General features: G+C 39.6%; 2 protein-coding genes across 2 annotated transcripts in view; one reads left to right on the top strand and one right to left on the bottom strand.

The window, feature by feature from the left end:
• Nucleotides 1-396: 396 nt before the first annotated feature.
• On the bottom strand, nucleotides 397-20,419 carry LOC122538406 (fibrillin-1-like; the record flags this gene model as incomplete). Its single annotated transcript, XM_043672442.1, has 10 exons — nucleotides 19,763-20,419; nucleotides 17,150-17,656; nucleotides 4,610-4,692; nucleotides 3,615-3,722; nucleotides 3,237-3,371; nucleotides 3,041-3,143; nucleotides 2,753-2,937; nucleotides 1,498-1,746; nucleotides 859-1,014; nucleotides 397-681 (listed from the first exon to the last, which is right to left on the bottom strand). Coding segments are annotated over exons 2-10 (1,447 nt in total), but the record flags the coding sequence as incomplete, so codon positions are not given.
• Nucleotides 16,383-22,567, top strand: part of LOC122538407 (A-kinase anchor protein 17A-like) — a 25,121-nt gene continuing 18,936 nt past the window's right edge. The window contains exon 1 of the mRNA XM_043672445.1: nucleotides 16,383-16,512. The gene's annotated coding sequence lies outside the window, so the exon portion shown is untranslated. The remainder of the gene's footprint in view (nucleotides 16,513-22,567) is intronic.

The following is a 22,567-nucleotide window of genomic DNA, read 5'->3' as shown; positions in this document are numbered from 1 at the left end:
TATATATATATAAATACAGTACACTTTGACTTTATTATATTCCACAGATATTAAAATTGGACTAAGACTCTCGGTACTCTATATATATTTTTTATTATATATATATATATATAAATACAGTACACTTTGACTTTATTATATTCCACAGATATTAAAATTGGACTAAGACTCTCGGTACTCTAAGTACGTGAAAGAAATTAAACCCTACCTAAATTCGGGAGCAACAAGTTTGTTTAAAAATTGAACGATATTTTATACAAAAGAGAATCTGCAAAGTGTCAACGTAATAATGAAATATAACTTGATACACTTTAAAAGTTTTATCACACACACCACAGATATTAAAATACTCTCGAATTGAAGTGTACAAATAATTTTCTCCTTTAAATCTCTCACCCGTGCAATATCTGCCTTCACCGGCAACCACGAATCCCGGCGGACACTGGCAAGTGTAACTTCCCTCGTAATTCTGGCAGGTACCGCCTTCACAGTATCCCAGCAGGCATTCGTCGATGTCCTCGCACCTGCCTGCCTTCTTCGTAAACCCGGAATAACAGTCGCACTCGTATCCGTCCCTCGTGTCTATGCACTTGCCGTTTCCGCAAATGTCCGGCCTCAGTGCACACTCGTTTATCACGGTGATTGGCTGCAGTTGTAGCAAGCAAAGCCTGTTGTAATCGTCTATAATTGAGTAATAACACGAATCCTGTTACTCGCCGTTCCAACGAAACGCTTCACCCGCGCCCTTCGCCCGTCTGACTATATCCACGCACGTTCCACTCGAACGTTTTACTTATTTTGTCGCGAGCCTGTTCGTATTTTCGTATCGTTTGGCATTTCTGCCTGACTTCTACGTACCGCTTCCGGGATTCGGACAGATGTAGCACTCGTCACCCCAACCGCGGCCCATGTTCTTGCCGCAGCAACAATCCTTTTTGCTCAGTCTCACCGCCAGCCGATTCTTGCACTGCCCGTTTCTGTTCACCGACGTGTAACACAGACCCTGTCTTCCATCTGTGGATGTTTTTTTTTTTTTTTTTTTTGCAATGGTGAAATTTCCTCGTTAGCAAATTTGATCGTTTTATCGTTTCAAAATGTTTTTTTTTTCTTCTTCTGATTCTATTGTTCATTTTAACCTCTTGCGCTGGAATGACGTGCCACGCACGTCGAGAATTTTTTGCTCCAAAATTGTAATGTTTTCTGTTTTAAGTATATTTAAGTAAAACAGAAGTAAGTAAATTAAATAATAAATTTATCACCTTTCAATAATTTCTGTCCAGTGATATCGTACCGACGAGTTAAAAAAGAAAGCGACAAATTATTGTGTGCGGTACGGTCACTCGTTATGGTCCGCAATCAGTTGCCAGCGCAAGTGGTTAATGACAATCATTCGCGAAATTTCTCGTTTTATATTTTGCAAAGACGTTATTCTTGTTGTAAATTATGTTTTTTATGATTGGACAAGCAAGTGATTTGTAAATCGATCGTAGTTCTCACCAATACAGAATTTTCGATCTTGGCTCTGGATGAATCCCGGGTTGCAAAGGCAGTAGTAGCCACCATTTGTATTTACGCATCGTCCATCTACGCATATCCCTTCCTCCTGGCATTCGTCTCTATCCTTGCAAGCGTTCGTCTCAGGATCTCTGGCTTGACCGTCGGGGCACTCGCAGGTGAACGAGCCTGGCGTGTTCACGCACTTTCCACCCTCGCATAAGCCTGGTATTGCTTCGCACTCGTTGATATCTGACCGACAGTGATACACAATTGAAACTCCTTAAGTAAGATTTGTCACAATGTTTCAATCAGTAGACTCATTTATGTTTACTCAATTACAATATAATTGTAATATATTAATAAATAAAAAAAAATAAGTAAGTAAATGAATCGTTTAGCAAGTATATTTAATTTTAAATAAAGATATTTAACGGTTTGCGTTTTAATAAATTAAAAAATATTGGCAACATGGTAGTATAGTGTTCTCGTTGATATCTGATCGACAGTGATACACAACTAAAACTCCTTAAGTAACATCTGTCACAATGTTTCAATCAGTAGACACATTTATGTTTACTCAATTACAATATAATTGTAATATATTAACAAGTAAATAAATAAATAAATGAGTAAATAAATGAATCGTTTAGCAAGTTTATTTAATTTTAAATCAAGATATATAACGGTTTGCGTTTTAATAAATTAAAAAATATTGGCAACATGGTAGTATAGTGTTCTCGTGTTTCTGAGGGTGTATAATTTACTAACTCAATTAGTATGATACGTTTTTGATGGATGTTATAAACTTAAGCCACTTTCAAAATTAATGAAGTAACTTTTTTAATTTATAAAAAAGCATAAATCCCTTGAAAAGAATAAAATTCTCCTAAAATAAAAAAAACATATATACAATTTTGTGTTATAAAATTAAAAAATATCCAACTTTTATTCACTACTAGAGAAATGTTACGTTCAAATTATATTTCGTAATTTATAATTCCAGCAACTAATTTTTTGTGTACAAAATGTTACTAATTTTGAATGTATTAGTTGCAATTTGTTTAAAAATGATAACGTAGAAATATTGAAACAGCAAGCTTGATTTTGGGAGGGGGGAAATGAACTTCGGGAAATGAACCACTTTCAAAATAAGAAAGTAAGATGCTCGTTGTAATATATGCAGTAGACGATTAAAAATGTATCCTGTCACTCATTTCATGGAAATACGAATTTGGATAAAATGGCGATCACTTACCAACACACTGCCCCTGGTTAGTTTTCAAGTGACCCAGCTCGCAGTCCAGCCTGGCGGGACACCTCTCGCAGGGATGGCCCCAGCCCTTACCCACGGTAGCGCAGCACAACTGTCGCGTGCAAACGACACCCTGAAGATTCGCCAAACACTGGCCATTTTTCACTTTCGTATAACACGGTCCAGTTCTGAACAGATAGAGATAGAGAGAAAGAGAGAAAGAGAGCAGAAAAAGGAACATTGACGAAGTTACTCCTCTCGAACTAGTCGGGGAGGACCTAGCGTAATTACCTGTAATCTGTTTCACATCGTCTGCCAGTGTAACCATAGATGCACGCACAACGATCTGCACCGATGCATCTTCCTTGGTTCAAGCACGGCTCTCGACAAATTGCTATTTTAAATGGACGATGAGGTCACGAGTTGCGTTCCAATGCGTTATTATTCTAAGAAATTAGGCGAGATGATAGATTTTCGTTCGACTCACGTTCGTTACAGAATTCGCCCTGGTATCCACTGCGACACTGACACTTGCCATCCACACAGTTGCCATTTATGCAATGCACTCTGCATCTTCCAGACTCGCTCCTGTCTACCGCATTGCCAGTTTCGTACGTAGTAACTGCGAGAATGGACACGGGATTATTACGTTTCTCGGGAATTTACATTTGAAGTATGTTTGCGTTGCAACAGGGAGACTGGTGCATTTCTCAGTAATCGAAGTCAAATAAAAATCGTATCATCTTCTTCTCGAACGTGGTAATACTATTTTCTTTCTTCTCTAACGTGAATACAATTTAAATATTCTCTTTATCGTTGCCGCAAACATTTCTCTCTGAAATTAATAAGATATATATGTATTCACCTTTGGTTTGACTGCTGCTGCAAGACGACGCTACCGTGCCACCCTCGCACAGGCAAATATTTGGCCTGATACATCTGCCCAACGGGCCGCATCGTTTGATACATACAGCTAAAAAGGAACATCGACATTTCTCTTACATTCTTCGTCTCATAAATCATTATTATATTATTTCATTAGCAAACTCTTCACTTCTCAGTCGAGACAGAGTTCTAAAAATCTCCCTTAACATCCCGCGCTGGGATGGCGTGCCACGTACGTCGAGAATTTTTTTCTCCCAAAATTGTAATATATTTTCTCAGTTTCTAAGTATATTCGAGTAAAACAAAATGGGCGAAACAAATAATAAATTTATTACTTGTCAATAATTTCTATCCAGCGATATCGTTCCGACGAGTTTAAAAAGAAAGCGACAAATTTTATTGTACACGGTTCGGTCACTCGTTATGGTCCGCAATCAGTTGCCAGCGCAAGCGGTTAAAACTTTGCCCATTTATAATATTTCACACCTCTGAGAAGTCCTTAAAATCGAAGGCGAAGATTCTACAAATTGTTTCGTTTCTCTTCGCGGATGCGCAGATTTCGTTGCAGGGCTGGAAGCCTATTTGAAATTTGAATTCGAGACGAGTATCGCGACCAACCATCGGCGCGCAACCACGCTAGCTACGTGGAGAAGCGTCGTACGTGGAGACAATGCGATCAACAGGAAGCGTGTAACAGGCCATTAAAGTAATTTTGTTGGAGAAGTCGATCGGTCGTGTCGCATGAACACCCATTTGCTGGTTGCGCAATAGATGCAATTACTCGTCGCGAACGCGCTCGCGCGCGCCTCCCGATGATCGCGATGCTCCTTTCAGCTCGGCCGTTTCGATAATGAACGCTAAAATTGAATGTACTCGAGCTCGTGAGATCACGTTCCAATTACCGGACGGGAAGGTTTCGATAATGATCGAGCCTCGATTCGAGATATGTACGGGCCATAAATTTTCTGTACTTACGAATTACGCAGAGGCCGGTCTCGGGCTTCTTCGACCAACCGGGGCAACAGTAATTCTTGTATTTTGACCTGCACACGTTCGGCCTGGAAAATTAAAACGAACGTGAGCGTAATTGGTTGGTGAAAGCTGGCTGGTAATAGCTTCCCTCTTGGGAAAATTCTGCCGACTATGAGCAACTTTCGACTAGAGCGATTACTCTAGATTTTTACATATTAATCTATACGGTATACACGTTATGATCAATGTCATAATATGATAAATTACGATCTAAACGTTATGATAAATGTCATCGTATCTATGTCATAGACACTCATTACGTATTAATTTACGATCTACACGTTGTGATAAATGTCACAGCGACGTAACAGCGATTTCGTAATGCCTTAGGGATGATCCTAGTTGATTTTAGTAATTTCACGTTTTCAACAGCAGGATAGAACGTTGCATATATCATTTTCCATTATTGCGAAATCATGACGATACATTGCTCGTTCACATCGGTTTTTGCGGTAAAAGATACACATCTATCACTGCCAATGAAAAGTTTGAGATCATTGTGTGTTCCATGAAAGTGAACTAACTCAAAAGAGTTAGTTTGAAATGTCAGAAATCTATGGAAAAGAGGATCTTTTCCGATCGATATTTCATAAATTTCGAACGGAAAAGAAGATTGATAGGAGACTCGGTACGACATAGTTTAGCTTGGATATCAATTCTCACTCAATGACTCATCGAAAGCCGAAATGATAAACGGATGAAACATCTCTCCAAAGGTGTACTCGAATCAAAGAAGCTTGTTTTCCCACTTTCCCCTTTTAAAGTCTCAAAATAACCTGCAGAATCGACGAGTCCATCACCCTAAACGCGTTCGAACAATCGATCTCATAGTTGCCTGGACTTCGAATCTCTTTCCAGGCTCTTTGCGCCACGTCTCGAAATTATCTCATGGATCGAAGCTGTCGTCACGATCCTATAAAACCGCGAAACGGCTAGTCTGTGAAAGAAAGAGAGAGAGAGAGAGAGAGAGAGAGAGAGAGAGAGAGAGAGAGAGAGAGGGAGAGGAAAAAAGGAGGGTCGTGTTTACAAGCGTGTAAATACGCCGACGCGAAGTGAGCCGCGGCGCCGAGGCGCGTAAGTGGAGGTACTCAGAGGCTGCCTATAGCAGCTGACGTTAATTACAGGCGGCTCGATGTGAATGGCCGCCTTGTTCCGAGGTGGCACACCACGTTCTCTTTTCATTCTTTCTTTTCGCGCTGGCGTTGGTTGCTTGCCAGGCGAACGCGTGCCACGACAACGTGTTTCACCGGGAATCGTTCTTTCGTCAGCTCGCTCGCGGCTCTTCCCGTGAAAAAATTCTGTTTCCGCCTTCTGATAGCGTCGCGCGACCTCGTTTCCACTTGCTTTATCGCCGGAATCGTAGATATCGTTCGCTTTTTGCACAACCTCGGCCGGAACTCTTTTATTAGATGCTTTGTGCTTGCGAAAGTCAGTGGAAACTGGAATGGTAATTTTGATTCGACCGTCGGCTATATCGACATCTATTCTTTTTTTTTTTTTTTTAAATAGCGCCCGTTGGTAACTATGAAATTATCTATTTTTCGCTTAAAAGTTGTCGGTTCTTTTTGTTTCGAAAAGAATTCCGTTCGAATTTATATATATTTTGTGTGAAAGAAATATCTGTTCTCTTGGAATTTTTATAGAAACAAGTGTTACACTTGGGAACACTTTTGAATAATGTTCCCCTGAAATAGAATCTGTATAATAAAGATTCCATTGAAACAAGTATTAAATAGGATCTGTTTAAAAAGCTCCTTAATTTCATCGATCCCTGATGTGACTAGTAGATATCTTATTCTATTTAGTAATGTAACATTCATATATTGAGATATTCGGAGTAAATAGAAGTTCAAGTAAGACAGGCTTGCTAACTAAAAATATCACACTTGAGCAAAGATTTGTTTCTCTTACTATTTTATAACGTGTAATACATTTAATTATTCGTCCTATAAATTATCCGCATGTTATTCTAATAATGTTACGTCGACAGTGTAATATCAGTAATTTATCAACGATTTAATAACAAACGTGAAAAATTCGGAAACCGAAAGGAAAGGGTATCATCACAGGTAGCTGTCAAATATTACACCTGGCAGATAATTGCACGCGACGCTGATCAACACGCTTGATTCGCAATACGATGAAGAGATATCCAATTTGGTAATATATCAATTTCCGAAAGGGTCGCTGATCAGCATACAAATTGGCTGGAACATCCCCACGGCCATCGTGCAATTCTCACCGATCCAACGAGTTCTGGTAAATTGTAATTTTCCAATTAATCGAGACGTGATAAAAATCAATCACTGTGGCGACAACCACACGTTTCGTGCCTTTCCCCTTTCATTCACAATCAAATTATCTGGGATTTATCGTTTCGATGTTCGTTTAAGAGTATATCGGAATACTTTTAGTGCAGTGTATTGTTGATCCAAGACGCTGGTGAATTTTAATGTAAAATTGTTGCAAATTTGTGAAATTCAACGAACTCCTATATTCTTACAACGTATTGACTTTGATATTTTTATAAATTTCTTTCATCATTCAACATTAAAGCTGTCGACAAAACTAGAGTATAGAATTTCCATCGTCAAAGTGAGAACAATAGAAGAACTTTAAATAAAATACAAATACGGAGTGCACGAGCTTTTTTACGAAAAATCATTTAAATTTCTGAAAATACACGTGCATAAAATGATTTAAAATAAAAACACACGCACGTATAAAGTTCCTAAATAAAAATTGGCCATTTTGACCATTATGTTATAATTTTGTCGCCAATAGAATTGAAATAATTGTCCAACAGCAATTTATTATAGCCCGTGTTAACATTGATCTCTAAGAATGATCAAAAATTCCGCAACAGTAACAAGAAATCAACATTGCCCGTAATCTTCGAATCGTGGCAACAGGCGAGAGCATAAATCTTCGGCGCCGATCGCTTCGTCGTGGCACGAGAAGCGGTTCAATCGTTCCAATCAACGAAACAAAGGGAACACAGAAACAAAAGTGGTGGAGAAAGCGAGGAAGAGAAAGAGAGAGAGAGAAAAGAAGAGAGGGTTGCGCTCGTTGCAACGTAACCTCCAACGCTGTCCGTGGCATCGCTTTAATTCGCAAAATGGTTCGCGGTAACGAGGAGACCGCGCGCTCGTTCGCGTGCTCGCGCAATAATCCAATAAACCAGCTGCGCAAACCCTGATGCGTGTCTAAACAGCGAGAACACGGGTGGGTGTGGGTTTAAAAGTTCAATTGGAAAGTGCACTTAATGGATCTGAAACGGCCGCTGGAATGACTCTCGAGATGGCGGATTACAGTCCATTAAAATTGAAGCGATCAAAACGCGACTGCGTTACGTTTAAGGTCGTGTTTCGTTGCACGCGCTCGCTCGCACACGTACGTGCCGTTTGACGAGGGAGGAGAGGGAGAAAAGGGATGTGAAGAAGGCCGAAGTAAAAACGCGCGAACGAGGAATTAGGTAGGGCAAACGTCGAGCGTTATTTACGATCTCTTGAAAGAAACGTCGAGAGATTAAAGGAGCCTATTGAGGCCGGCCTCGATATTACGAAATCAACAACCGGGTTATGATAGATATTTATCGTACCGGTTGTTATCCTCTGCCACTGGTAATTGCAGCCGGGGATTAAAGCGTTCCCTTCGACGAGGAATCGGTGCGGCCGTTCGTTAACTTTGCCGCAATTGACACGTCTTTTTTTTCTTTTCGGCAAGAGTCACCACAATTTACAGGGAATTTACGAGAAGATGTTGCAATGGAAGTTGTCGAGATACGCTTGAAACTCGGGGAAGAATTCTAAGATATTTGCCGATATCTTTTCGAAGCCAGTGGCATTATATAATTACGCAAATGAAATTTACATGTAAATAGTACACACGTATTTATTATCGAACTTGAGTTTCTACAACAATCTCTGGATCAAAAATCACTTTCTAAATAAATAAATCCGTATTTCTTTTACTATGTTTATATTTATATTATTATACATTAATTTTTTATTTTTTACCTTCTTCTTTTGAATTAAGTTTAATTTAAAATTAATAAAATTAGTTTTTCTTTTATATTTTGATGTTTTATTAAAAAAAAAAAAAAAGAGGTGAGAAGTAACTTTTGGCTCTCACTCCGTATTAACGAAAGGTAAGAACGTCGTCTCCGTTCAATTTATTTTATCTTGTTCCATCTTATTTTCTCTAAAAGTATATGGAAATAATCTCCTGTCATACGTGAAATATCAACCACCGTAATTCTGCAAGCGCTCGAGTACTCGAAGCTCGCGAAATTTCCCTGAGAAGTATCGCGAAACTCGAGCCGGGCCTCGTTCAAAAAATAGGATAGGATAGGACCTATTTCACGCCTAATGGGATTATCACTCGCATAATTATTCACGGTTATTCCGCCGAGCTGAATTAGCTGGATCTTAAGTGGGCCTTTACGTAACGCACGAGGGAGGAAGTAAAAAGAGGAACCGCGGTGGAGGGGGGGAGGTGATGCTGTATCTCTTCGTTGCATACCGGCACGTTTCAGTTAAAGTCGCCGGCGACGAGAATTGCTCGTCAATTAGGATCGATTCGGGCAATGGGGTCGGACGTATGCACGTAACTCGGATTCGGCGAAATCGCAATTCGACCAGATAAAACGGCGATCGATCGATAGACGCAGCGTCGGCCAGTTCGATCGTTACTTCGAGATGAATGAAGCCAGTACGATCGCGCGCGAGAATAATGAGAACGAGTCAGCGACGTTCGTTTCGTGAGAAATTTCATTAATGGTAATCAAGTCAGGCGCGGTCGTTGTTGTTGAATCGATACATGTGTGCGAAAGATGAATGTATCTAAAGATACTTGCGGATCGGTCGATGATGTTGCACGTCACGATATCAGGGCGTGTTGAAATTGTGAAATCAGCATTTGTTTGGTTATATTTTTTTTCTGATTTTGACAATAATTTCGAAAAGATAAAATAAATGTTACAGTAAAGAAATTTCTTCTCGAGCAATTGATAGTTAATCTCTTTAGATATTGATTTTTTTTTAATTCAAGAGCAATTCCAAAAGATATCATACACATGAATATATGGGAAAATTCTGGGAAAAGAGAAGACTATTCCAGCAGTTGGTAGTTGATCTCTTGAGGAGTTCTAATACATATGTATGTATGGATTCATTTAGTTCTTCTTTAAATTCAAGGACCATTTCGGAAGGTGCAATGAACATTACTGTTGAATAATCATTCAATGGAAAGTTCTTTCTCGAAAAGATTTCTTTTCGTAAATTTTGTTACTGTACATATGTATCTATATGTATATATATATATATATATATATATAATTTCTCCTAGTTCTTTTCGTAAATTTTGTTACTATACGTGTGTATCTGTATGTATGTATATATATAATTTCTCCTTGTTTTTTTTTTAAACCAAGGATCGTAAATATGTCGAACTATTTTTATATCGGGTCAAGATATTTACTAGAATGAAGAAAAAGACAAAAATAATCAGTAATTGGTTGTTAAATAATTCCTTTGATCATGATAAGAAGAAATAAGAGGTCAAAGCTGGAAATATGTGAATGGTACGATATCCGTGAATGATCTCGCTCGGAAGTTTGGATCGTCTGCCTCTAAACCTTACGTTCAAAACAATCAATTTATAATTTCTTGTACAAATCTTCTAAATTTACGATGACAAATTTTTGTGAAAATTTGATTACATAAATACATAAATAAAAGCTTACGTTCTTTATTGTAACATAAAATCTCTTCGATTCTTTGGACTTTCATTCTTCTGACACAAATTTTAGTCATCGGTAGTTTAAAGTTAATCGAATCTTTCCTTTCATTTCTTCAAATGTTCAGTTAATGTTCACCTTTCGATCCTCGTGAGATCGAAATTCTTCTACATTACGTTCAATATTATTTCCTCCAAACTGAACGCCCGCTTTGAAAGTTCCTCGAGCGCCGAATTTCCAATGTCCAATTGCGTGTGTCACGCAGTCTGATCGAGGCAACCCGTGAACTCCCGAGCATTGTCTTCGGATTCATTGAACGTAGATTAAAAGGGGCGGTAGCCGGGGCAATCTTCGAACAGTTTGTCGAAACGTCAAAGCGTAACTCGTCCCCGGCTTTATTAATTCGCTCCAGAACATTGTTATCGCCGCGTTTGAAGAAGTACAGAAACCGATAAATGACAAAGTTCATCGATTGTAGGGCACAAGTTATCTAGCTTGGCCGATTAGATACACATCCAACTAGCCAGCCTCCTCTGTATTCTCATCGTGATTTTTCTTGGAATCACGTTCTGCTGCTATTTTCATACACAATGGATTCTAATACACATGTTTATCGGAACCTTGGATAATCTTGCTCCGGATGATCGAATTATTTTAATAATCGAGCAGCTTGGTCTTTCATTTACATATTTGTAAATTAATATTAACGTTAAAGAAAGATAAGTGTATTATTTATGTCGTACTATTTATCTTCTTATAATAATTGTAATATTTTATTTTAATATATTTTATTAATTTTGTAATATTTTATTTTAATATATTTTATTAATTTTGTAATATTTTATTTTAAAATATTTTTATTAATTTTGTAATATTTTATTTTAATATTTCTTACGAGAGACCATTCTCACCGTTTTCTTTTGCTCGACATTCCAATCGATTCTCAATCGATTGTTCCATTAATCGGCGCACCTCCGATAGTAATCGATAATGTTCGACGATGCAAGTGACTCCGTGAATAGCGGATCGAACCAAAACGAGAATCAAACTCGAAAGCAAGTTGGATATTATCCGATCGATAAGTCCTTTTTCTTCCTACGCTTTAATTGAGTGCTCGAGAAGCGTTTCATCCGAGGAATGATAATTGATGTGACGGTATTAATGGTGGGCGCAGTTGAGCGTCAATGAGTTAGGTGGAGTCACGTGAAACGTGTTTCTAACTGGCCGTGACAAGATACCGGCTAATGCGCCTTTATTAATGAAAAAGTTGCTCGAGCGTGACGTTCAGCTGCCTAAGCTGGCCGATTTGCTCGATTTTCGGTGGCCTTCCCTCTCAGGGTCGCGCCATCAACGCTGACGGACGCGAATTCGACTCGACGATTCAGCCGAATAATTCGACGTGGAGGAATTTTACGACCGATCGTTAGTTCTACTGCGTTAGTTCTATCAGTATAATTATACGAAGATCACAGGCAGGAGATAAGCGATAAGCAATTTCAGAATTCAATGGCCAATTGTAACTTTTGCTTGATGCGATGAGATAAAACGTATTTTGTTTCAAACGATTGTCGATAAAATTTGATAGATTGGAATCGACTCGGAGCACTTATATTTATGGATCTAACAAGTCGAAATGTCTTAATCACCGAGCAATATTAACAGGTTGACTTTTGTTCTTTTGTGTACATAATAATGAAAATACTCAGGGATGTAAATAAAATATTAATAAAACAGTTATTACTTCTCCAATTTTCCGCTTCTTAGTACTTGAAATCTACTCGACGTATTCTTCCAAGAATAGGAATTGGACTACAATAGTAGGAAATGTCCTACTATTGTAGTCCAATATCATATTGTATGTATAATCAATAATATGCAATATAATATAATTAATAATATTAATATTATAATATTATAATCTAATACTATATTACGATCAATGATATGTAATATAATATTTAATACTTACCATAGATCTACAGACCTTTCCTCTACAGAAACTTTCTTCGAACCTAACCCAAACTTTTTTTCTAGAACTTTCTCTTCGAATAGGGTAAAATATTATAATCTAATATATTATATTATAACTTATGATACATAAACATTATATATTACAATCTATAACTTATGATACATGAACATTATATATTACAATCTAATATTTACCATAAATTTACGTTTAAATCTAATATTTACTATAAATATCATCTTCCAGGAAGCGCTTCAATTAGGCTACAATAAACAATGCCAGAACTTTCTCCGCGCTGGTTAGAACCGGCGGAATATTCAAACGTCGACAATGAGCTGAATTTCTTTTCGCCGAATGGGCAATAACCTCGTTCGTAAAACCACCGACTGGATTGACGTTGTCGCCTCGGCTAATGTCCCGTATTAAGTGAAATCACGAGACTCCGCCGGTGTATTTCGATTTTACTTATTTCCCCGCATTCGAGATTCACCGGCTCGAGATCCCAGCGCGGTGCCCGCTATCGCGTGCAACGAGCTGCCAAGAATCTTTTACCGTAACAAACTAGTTCCTCTGCTACCAGCTATACGATACCCTCGCTAATGTCCAATATTTTTCCGCAGGGGCCTGGCTAATACCGTCAGTTGGAGGCTTTTGTATAATAAACCGTCACTGACTCTCTTTCTCTCTTTCTTTCTCTCACCTCGCTTCTCTCTCTCTCTCTCTGTGTGTTTGCATGTGTGTTTGCGCCAGCATTCCGATCACCGATCGATACCTTCCTTTTATTCGTGCCCACCGTTTCTTCTATGCAGGATCGTGTTATAGAGGAATCAGGAAGACGTTCCATTTTTCAAGAACGCGCAAGAATCGCGGTTGACGGCCTTTTTACGGCAGCGAGCAGAGTTTCTGGTTAACGCCAGAACGATCGAATCTGTCAAAATGACGGATTTTTCTGATTTTTCCTTCCGTTCCTGCGGTTGGCGGAAATATACGCGCGTACTCGGTGGTTTTGAGTAAGAAAGACGTATGTACGAAGTTGAAGTTACAATGTTTAGATTCTATTTCATCACGTCGTCTATTTATAGAAATTGATTTTAATAAGAATCTGCATGAACTCGTTGTTGGCACTCGTCATGGTGCTAATGAAATTTGAAAGTGTTTCATACACATAACACGTACAGTACACAGTGAGCATAATTCTGTCAATGACAATGAAAAATTGCTGATAATTTCAATTGATATAATTTTGTAAAACGCGGATCTCATTTTAAAACGCGAAGCCACCACTTTGAGTGTGAGTTGGCTTTTTTTTTTTTAAAGATGATTTTTTTACATCAAAAAATGAGGATATTTGTTTCTCGACAATTACAAAAATTCACACATAAAAATCTTTTTTCCATGATTGGATCTATAACAGTCGTGAAGACTAATGATACGATTTTCTTTTCATCATTTTATCGAACTAAATGTTAAGATTTCTTGAATGTTTGTTGCTTAATCCCAATATTCAACGCTATCAAATTAAGAAAAAAAAAAAAAAATCGTACAAGTTTCAGGGATTCCTTGTAAAGAGAAAACTTCAGTCTTCAAACAATCAGTCGATTCAAACAATTTCGGCGAAATCGCGGATTTTGTCGAGAGTCTCGCAACGCAAACTCGCCGGCGATAACTCCTTCAATTGGGTTATCTACGCGTTACGTTACGCGTTACATTCGCCCTTCAATCCCCATTTTTCCTCCACATTTTTTTTCCTTGCCTCTTCTGGCTCGCGTCGTCAGAAGGCAAGGCCTCGCCGCGTATCGCGCGATTTCTCGCGTTCCGCGGCAATTCCAAGCGAGTCGAAACGGATAATGGGCCATTATTATCCATCCATTAGGCCCAATTGACCACGGAGTGTTTCAAGCCGGAAACGCTTTTCGCAGATCGACGCCTGAGAACGCGTCGTCTTGCGTCGGGTTTCGTCACGCCGCGTTTCAAGCTTCAGCATCGCGCTGAGAGCACCGAGAGACAAGTTTTCATTCGTCGTGTATGTAATTAGTTCGGCTCTTTGCCGGTTAATCCAGGAAACCTTGCCGATCCGACTGCGCCGCCCTGGTCGTTTATTTTTGACACTGCGTTATCTTTCCTCCGCTTCTAATCCGCTTTGATTTCCCATTCGAAAAGAAAACATAAAACATAAAACTACAAGTGATAATTTTTTTCTTGCTCTGTAATTCGATTCGTATGTGCCAAGCGATTCTTAATTGGAATTTGGTGACTTTGATTTTACATTCATTTAACTTCTTCGAGTCAAGTGATAATTTTTCTTCTGTAATTTGACTTGAATTGCCAAACGATTACTAATTGGAATTTCTGTGACTTTGATTTTACAGTCAATACATTTCTTAATTTTTTCGAATTAAGCGATGACTCTTCTTTTGATGACTCTGTAATTTGAGCGGAAATGCCAAACGATTGTTAGTTGGAATTCTGTGACTTTGATTTTACACTCAATAGACTTCTTTCGTTCAATTTCCGACGTAATTTCGATCGTAAATTTTCGGTGACGATTTCTGGAGTGAGGTTTCGTTTTTTTGGAATGTTCCACGTAAAACAATTAGCCGCGTGCGGCAAGCGTTTCAATTGCACAACTGCATGCTTGCCACATTTTATTTCGGGATTGCATCAAGATCCGGCGTTTATCACTGATAACGAGCAGCGGCCTTCTATCTCCGCGTATTTTGCTAGGTTCCTTTCAACTGATCCGTCTCTTTCGAACTGATCTTTGCACTTTCCTTGATCTCGCGAGTGAACGAGATTTCCAATTCAATGAAATCCAATTCTGAATCGTGTTTTTCGCTAGACTTGCCACGCTGCAAATTTACTTGGAGATATACTTGATTCGTGATTCTTACGACAAACCAGGAGAACTGTGGTTTTCAACAGAGGAATGCTCGGAATGGTTTCCGCAGAAAGAAACACCAGCGGGAGAGGAAGGGGAGAGGACGTGATAAATATTACGCCGGCTAAAAAGACCCGCGATATTACGTAATTCGATTGGAAAAAAAAAGTAACTGGAGCGCCAAGTTCTCTTTCCTGGTGCTACGTCGTTCGCGTTCTCTGCGTTCGTCAAATAAAAATAGAAACGGGCTGAGAACAGCTTTATCATTGGCATTGCCATGTCTGGAATGTCGGGATCTGACAGACGTTTGCCACTTGCCGCGTGGGAATTCGATTATGACTCCCCTAATGGGGTATACGTGGGTTAAAATGTCAAGCGTGATTTCGACGTGATCAACGAAATGTTTCACGTAACGTCGAACGATTCTTTCACACTCTTTGTGAACATACGAAACGTTACGAAGCTACTGAAAGATAGAAAAATTCAACAAGAAACGGAGCTATAAACTTCTGACTTCTTGTTCTTTGTTTCGTTTCATTTTCAGATCGTGCATCTGTGTGCTTAATTATTTTTAAGTGACGAGTATATCCGACTTGAACAATGAAAGAGTTAAGAGAGAATTAACATCCTTAGAGAGAATTCTTTTCTTCCGTCGAACAAACCAACAAATGAAAGAGAAGAGCAAATGTAAAAATACTTCTCGATCGCTTGAAAATTTTAAAACGCACGGCATACTATTGTGATTAGTAATCGTAACTGAAACGTTTCATAAAAATTACACGTATCTATTAGGGGTGTGCGAAAACTCGAAAATATCAGGAATCCGATGGTTCGGGATTCCCGAAAATTTCGAGAATCCGGCTACCGTTTCTCGAATGTGGTATATAAATACACAGTCCAATTTCTTCTGCCAGTGAAATTATTGGAAACACGGTTTCTAAGAATCGTGTGACCTGATGTATACGAACGTGTGACTGCGTGCTTAGCACTTGGACATTATGTACGCTGTTGAGCAGTATCGCGGAGAAACTCGGGGAGATCAGACGTATATTTCAAAATCTGTGTGAATTTAATAAAGACTGAAAATCTTTAAAACTAATGTCGAGTGATAGTGAGAGTAAAGTTGTGGTAGCAGGAAGTAGTGCAGAAGATATCGTGCAAAGGAAGAAGGTAGAGAGAAGCTCTGTTTGGGAACATTTTCAAGACAAAGACGATACAAAGGCGGGATGCGCGCATGGTCACCATGAATTTAAAATTAGGTAAGCAAATACTACTGGTTTATTACGCCACTTGAAGCATATGCATTCAAACATTAGTATATGTGCTAGAAAAGAAACTGAATCGATATAAAATTTGTCGCATGTACAAAATGATACGCGAAAGATTGTTAAACCAAAAGATATAACAGAAGGAATTGCTCGAATGATGGTTCTAGATGTGCGACCTTTCGATACAGTTGAAGGCTTTAACGAATTATTTAAGCTCGTTCCCAATCCTTTCCCAAATCCCAACTCTTTCGGGAATCCCGAAATTTTCGAATACTCATCCAGATCCGATATTTCGGGTTCTCGCACGCTTCTAATATCTACAAATAGGGACAATATAGGGCGTCGAATACGAATCAAAAAGAAACCGAGTTTAAAAGAAATTCTTTTCCCCTATTCTCGAGCGAATCAAAATATCAACCATAAAAAAATATCTCTTCCTTTACTCGAAAATTTCACGGCTCAGTGCAAGAGCGCGGCGTGTATCCCTAGTGATCACGCAGCTCACGAAAATTACCGCGTCCCGCGATCGCGATCGATCGTTCGATCGATATCCCGGATCGAAAGGCACCCAGAGATTGGCCGGTTCGCGTTTCACGGTTTCGCGGATGCTCTATAACTGGATACTCACCCGAGAGGCGGCACCGATTGCAGAGTGTTATCCAGATCCTGGGTCGGGCTGGCAGTGTATCGTTGTCCCGTGCTGGACACGTCTCGTGGAACGTGGAGCAGCAGCAACAACCAGGTAGCGATGATCAACGCTACGTTCGACATTTTCTTCGTCGTCGTCGACTCTCACGTCTTGTCGAAACGAGAAAACTGTTCAACGATCCAACGTCTTGCGTGTCACTCGTACGCCCGTCTCATGATCAGTCGACGAAATCACACGCGGAAACGAAGTTTCTTCGGGATCTTTCTCTCTCCCTCTCTCTCTCGATCTATCTATCTATCTCTCTGTCTCGAACGATTTCAACGCTGGCTCGCGATCGACACCACGATCGGTTTCACGATCATGGTTCCCAATCGGCTGGATACTCGGTAATCTGACGCGCTCGGAATTCCGTAACAGACGCGTCTCCGTTCCTCAGGGCAGATTTTCTAACTCGATTCGCCGATGATCTTTGGGGTGGAAAAATCCCTGCGTGGAAATCTATCTTTCAGATTCGTTTGTACGTTCGTGGTGTTTCAACAAAAGTTTCGAAAGTCGGAGCAAGCGGAATTGCTCGCTTTGAAACTTTCCAGTAATCCTTGATCGTTGTGTTTGATCGTTAACCCGTTAAGGACAATGTTTCATTTGTAACTCCCTTTCCTTTTCTTTCAATTAATTTTACGAAACTTTGAAACTCTGAAAGTACGAAATTGTCGAAGAATGAATTTCGATATGATGACTCTGTGAAAGTGGAAGTCGGTCCTCCTTAGCGGGTTAAGTAAAGTTTGGAGGCGCAAATAAATTGTCGTTCCGTTGGAAGTCCCTTGAACCGTAAAAAAAAAAAATCTCTCCGTAAAGAAAATCTTTCTTCTCAACCAACGAACAGCCACAGCTTCGATCTAGCTATGCCTGAATTTTCCGTGTCATTCTGCATTCCTTAACAATTGAAAGGGTTGCGAAATTAAACGATATTACAATCGTATTTCCGTATTACTAGTCACGTGGATGTAGGTTGACGGGAAGAACAGCGAAACTAGACACGCTCGTGAAAATTATGTTTCGTTACTGGTCTCGCGAGAACAGCGAGAACCTCGCCACGTAAACCGGGCGGAGAGACAACGGGCGATAATTGTCGCGATTCCGCGCTGACAGTGACGCCTTTCCGGAAACACCAAATTAGTACGATGAGATAGATGCAATTATCTTCTGATATAAATATTCACAATAGTTGTTTCTTCGTCAAAACGAACAGCCTAGAACTACGAAATTCATATTTTCAGGCCGTTTAATATTCTCGGAACGAGCACGGTCGAGCGTTGCCCGATACGACAAAAATTTAATTAATTATTCCCGTTGCGGTGTTTCCTTCGTTGTATACGTGGCGAGTTATTCGTTCTGGGCACGAATTTCCGAACTCGCAAAGCGTTCAATCTCGTGTACGAAATCACACTTTAATATGTTGTACAATTAATCATCATTGGAAAGGAAACCCGCAGAATCTCCACTGCTGGGATTCCACACTTCCAGCGTTCGTTTATTAATCGAGATCTCGTTCTAGCCTGAAAGGACCCTGTATCGTTGGCGAGAAAAAAAAGACAAAAGAAAAAAAATAAAAGAAGGAAGGAGACGACTCGAGTCGACGCCACACGTTCCTCGGAAATTTTGCCGTGGCGAGACACACACTCCCGCTTTCACTCGTTATCATAACGTAAAAGCGGACCGAGGCAGAGGCTATCATTAAAGTGCCATAAAGCCTGGTACGCTCGCGCAAAACTCGCGTAAAAAAGAGATCGGTCTGGTTCGCACGTTCTATTACGGAGGAGAACGAGGTAAGCGAACTGATAAACGCGTCAATTAATCGTTTATTTGCTCGAGGAGAATGGAATAACAAATCGGCATCAGGCCATTACGATTACGTTCTTTGCTAATTGTTAATTATTGTGCTTGCACGAGCTTAGAAGATAAGTCTGTTTCATGGCTTCTGTCGTAAATTATGTAAACTTAATAATAGAATGAAAGGAGGAGTGAACGATCTATGTGTTATACTTTGAACTTTTCTTTGATCGTTATCTTCGTATTGCGTGCTAAAAAGTTTCCTACGCGTATTTAATAAATTACGTGAAAGTTAATAGACAAACGAGCAGAAAAATCAAATGAACGATCTGCTATTCTAAATTCTATTTTAAATTCTTGGTCAATCGTCAAATGCCCCTGTGATCGAAAAATAATATCAATCGACGGAATCATAAATTATTATTGATATTACATGTAAAATACGTAAAGTGCCAAATAATGATTTTGTTGCGAAAAATTTCACTGAATGAACAGCTTCTCCACACTTGATAAATTCTTTCTCGAAATTTCAAAGGACATCTTCACAGAACCTCTCGACGAAATTAACGTACACTTATGTTCGCCTTGGTACGCGACTTCAGTATCAGAGAGTATCTTCCATTACGCTCTTAACTAGTAATCCAAAAGATAATTGGATCGCGCACGAAACGAGCAGATCCAAGAAACTTCCAACAACGAGCATACCTTCCACTCAGCATCCTTATTACGAACTTTCTAATTAATCTCAACTTAGCGCCATACCTGTCAACGAAACCATCAACATTACTCCACCACGAGAACAACCGATTCTCCAACGAAATCCACTCTCAGGCTTCGATCCCAGTCTCGTCCTTTCAACTCGTTGCAGTTCACTCGACGATTCTTTTTTCACCCCGCGACGATTTCGAATTCACCCCCTCCGATTTCCTTGAACGAGTTCGAATCTCAGACTTTGTCGAGTAAAAGATTCCACAGACTAATTGGTCTGTTGCCAACCAACTGCAGGAAATTGCATTAAGTTCAAGAAAATTTGACAGAGAGTGAGAGAGATATTAAAAAAAGAAGAAAAGACAGTTCAGACCGCACTTCACCGTTGGTATTGAACGTTCGGTTTCCGCGAAGAACCCGGGAAGCCGAAGAGGAGCGACGAAGGATAAGAGCCCCGAAAAGATGCGGCGACGGGACTCGACGCGAGACTGGAGTAGCAGATTGTGAACGAGCCGCACCGAGAGAGGGCTCATCCGCAGAGAGAAGAGAGACTACTCTTCCCTCGTCTTCTCGTCTCTCGTTCCCTCCACGCACGCACGTCCTTTCCCTCCTCGCCCTGCTCGCGGCCACGTCCAGCTGACGGCCGGGAGAAAACACCAAGAAGAGAACCACCGATAGATCCCACCCCGTCTCATTTTTTCTTTTCCTCTTTTTTTTTTTTTTTTTTCTTTTCATCTCGTCCCTGTCAACGCGTTCACAAATGTGCGCTGCAGCGCGCGGCACGCGTGTACGGGCACGCGTGAAGCGAGCCTCAACACACGCACGCGTACGTAATTACGTGCGGCGTGACTGTTCGAGCGAGTGGCGCATGTATCTCTTGGGGAATTTTTTTCTTTTTTTTCTTTCATACGCGATCGTGCCGCGTTGGTTACATCCATTGGAAAATTTTCGTTCGAGAGGGACGATTTCTCGAACGAACTTTCTGCACGAGAAGCGAAATGATAATTGTGAAAAGAACATTTCTTCGTTCACGAGCATTTGAAACTTGAGTGTTCGACAGTTTCGTCGTTTCCTCTAACGGGCCTCGAAGACTTTAGACGGAAGGAGAGATTACGCGGACGATTTTTATTTTGAGATCGGACAAAGTGACGAGCTTAGGTGGATCGTCGTACGTCAATTGACTGATCTCGTACGACAGGGGAGGCTTTGGAGCGCGTTGGAAAGTGCTTGAGACGAGCAGAAATTAGATGTTTCTTTGGTTTTACTGCTTTTCCTTCTTTTTTTTTTTTTTTTGAGGAAATAGTGTGTGACGGTGTTTCATAATTGGATTCACAGGGGAACGAAAGAAGAGAGACATTTCGTGTGGAAGGGAAGCTTTGAGATTCGTTGAGACAAGCTCAAGACACGAAGATCAGATGTTTCTCTCTCTGGTACTTTTGTGGAACAGTGTTTCGTAATTAGATTTCTCAGAGAGTGAAAAAAGATTAAAAATTAGGTGGATTTTCGATCTAAACAGATATCGAGAGGTATCTTTCTTTGCAATTAAATTTCTCGAAAAAATGAAAAAAAGCGAGATGAGTTCTAAATAGATAATAAGAACATTTGGAATTTGGAATTGAAATTCAATCTGATTTTTTAACAGGATAGAAAGAACATTAATTTTCTTTCTTTTTTTTGTTTTCTGAATAAGGATGAAAGTTCTAGATTATTATAGGGTTAATAAAAAAACAAAACAAAACCAACTTTAGAATCGATAAAATCGCATTTTAAAGATATGATGGGCATTATTGATCAGAGTTTCGGAAGCTTCGACAAATAATGAACGTTATCACGCTCCAACTTCGATTGAGAAATATCAACGACATTGGCCTCTGCGTTCTGATCTAATAAGCCGTGTTAAGAAGCCATCACTTCCGGCCAGTTCGATTAAAAACATCCATTGTTAGCTGACGTGTCGTTTGCGATATTCGAACGAAGAGAAAAGAAATGAAACAAAATGGCGTATAGCTATTTTTATTACACGACGATTTATCCGATATGCAACCAGACGAAGTATATTCTTTCGCTAACTAAATTGTAGCGCATAAAAAAAGAAATCCAATCCTCCTGACATCATCTCGCAGGCGTCCTTTTTATTACGTCGTTACGTAATCCCATTCGAATGGAGTTATATGCGGGTGGCGACAATAACAATGGCACGCAGAGCCAGAGAGTTTCCTTGACACAGAGGTTAAAAGTTAACTTCCAGATGAAGCGCAACTTCCTTATTTTCGTCGTTGTACTGTTCGTTTGTGATCTTGCGATTCTAAGCAGCTTCTGAGCTGTCTCTACGCGAAAGAGGCACGTGGAAGAAAGTACGTAGTAATTTCAGTGTAATCTTTCAAGATCGAATTTTTCACAGCGAGAGACGTTATATTTTGCGTTGATTACGGAAGTTGGTGCAACACAGAGATTTGCAAAAGATAAAATATACAAATACATGACGTATCTTTTATTCAACTATCATCGATTCACGGTAATTTATATTAAAAATGTATTCAATTCTCAAAATTTAATTTCGTTTTGTGTTTTTAATTTTATTTTGTACTTTGCACATTCGCCGTGACTGAGATTTCCAAATTTAAGATTCCTAAAATTAAGTCCCAAGTTAAGTAACGTAAGTTAAGTAGCGTGACAGACAGAAGCACAAGAATTTTGTACGTTTCATTCTAAATTTCAAGTATATGTGTAAAAAGCGAGATAGCCTGCGCGCTCATGAGGACACAGAGAGACCTAAACGAGGACGCATAAATCGCGAGATAAACTTTTGCGGCTTCTAGCAGCGAGAAATTTCTGATAACGGCGGCTCGTAAAAAGCGA

The sequence above is a fragment of the Frieseomelitta varia genome, unplaced genomic scaffold (assembly GCF_011392965.1).
Source record: "Frieseomelitta varia isolate USP_RPSP 00005682 unplaced genomic scaffold, Fvar_1.2 scaffold_994, whole genome shotgun sequence".
NCBI lineage: Eukaryota > Metazoa > Arthropoda > Insecta > Hymenoptera > Apidae > Frieseomelitta > Frieseomelitta varia.
The sequence above is the reverse complement of the archived record's forward strand: the minus strand, read 5'-3'. Positions and strand labels throughout refer to the sequence as shown.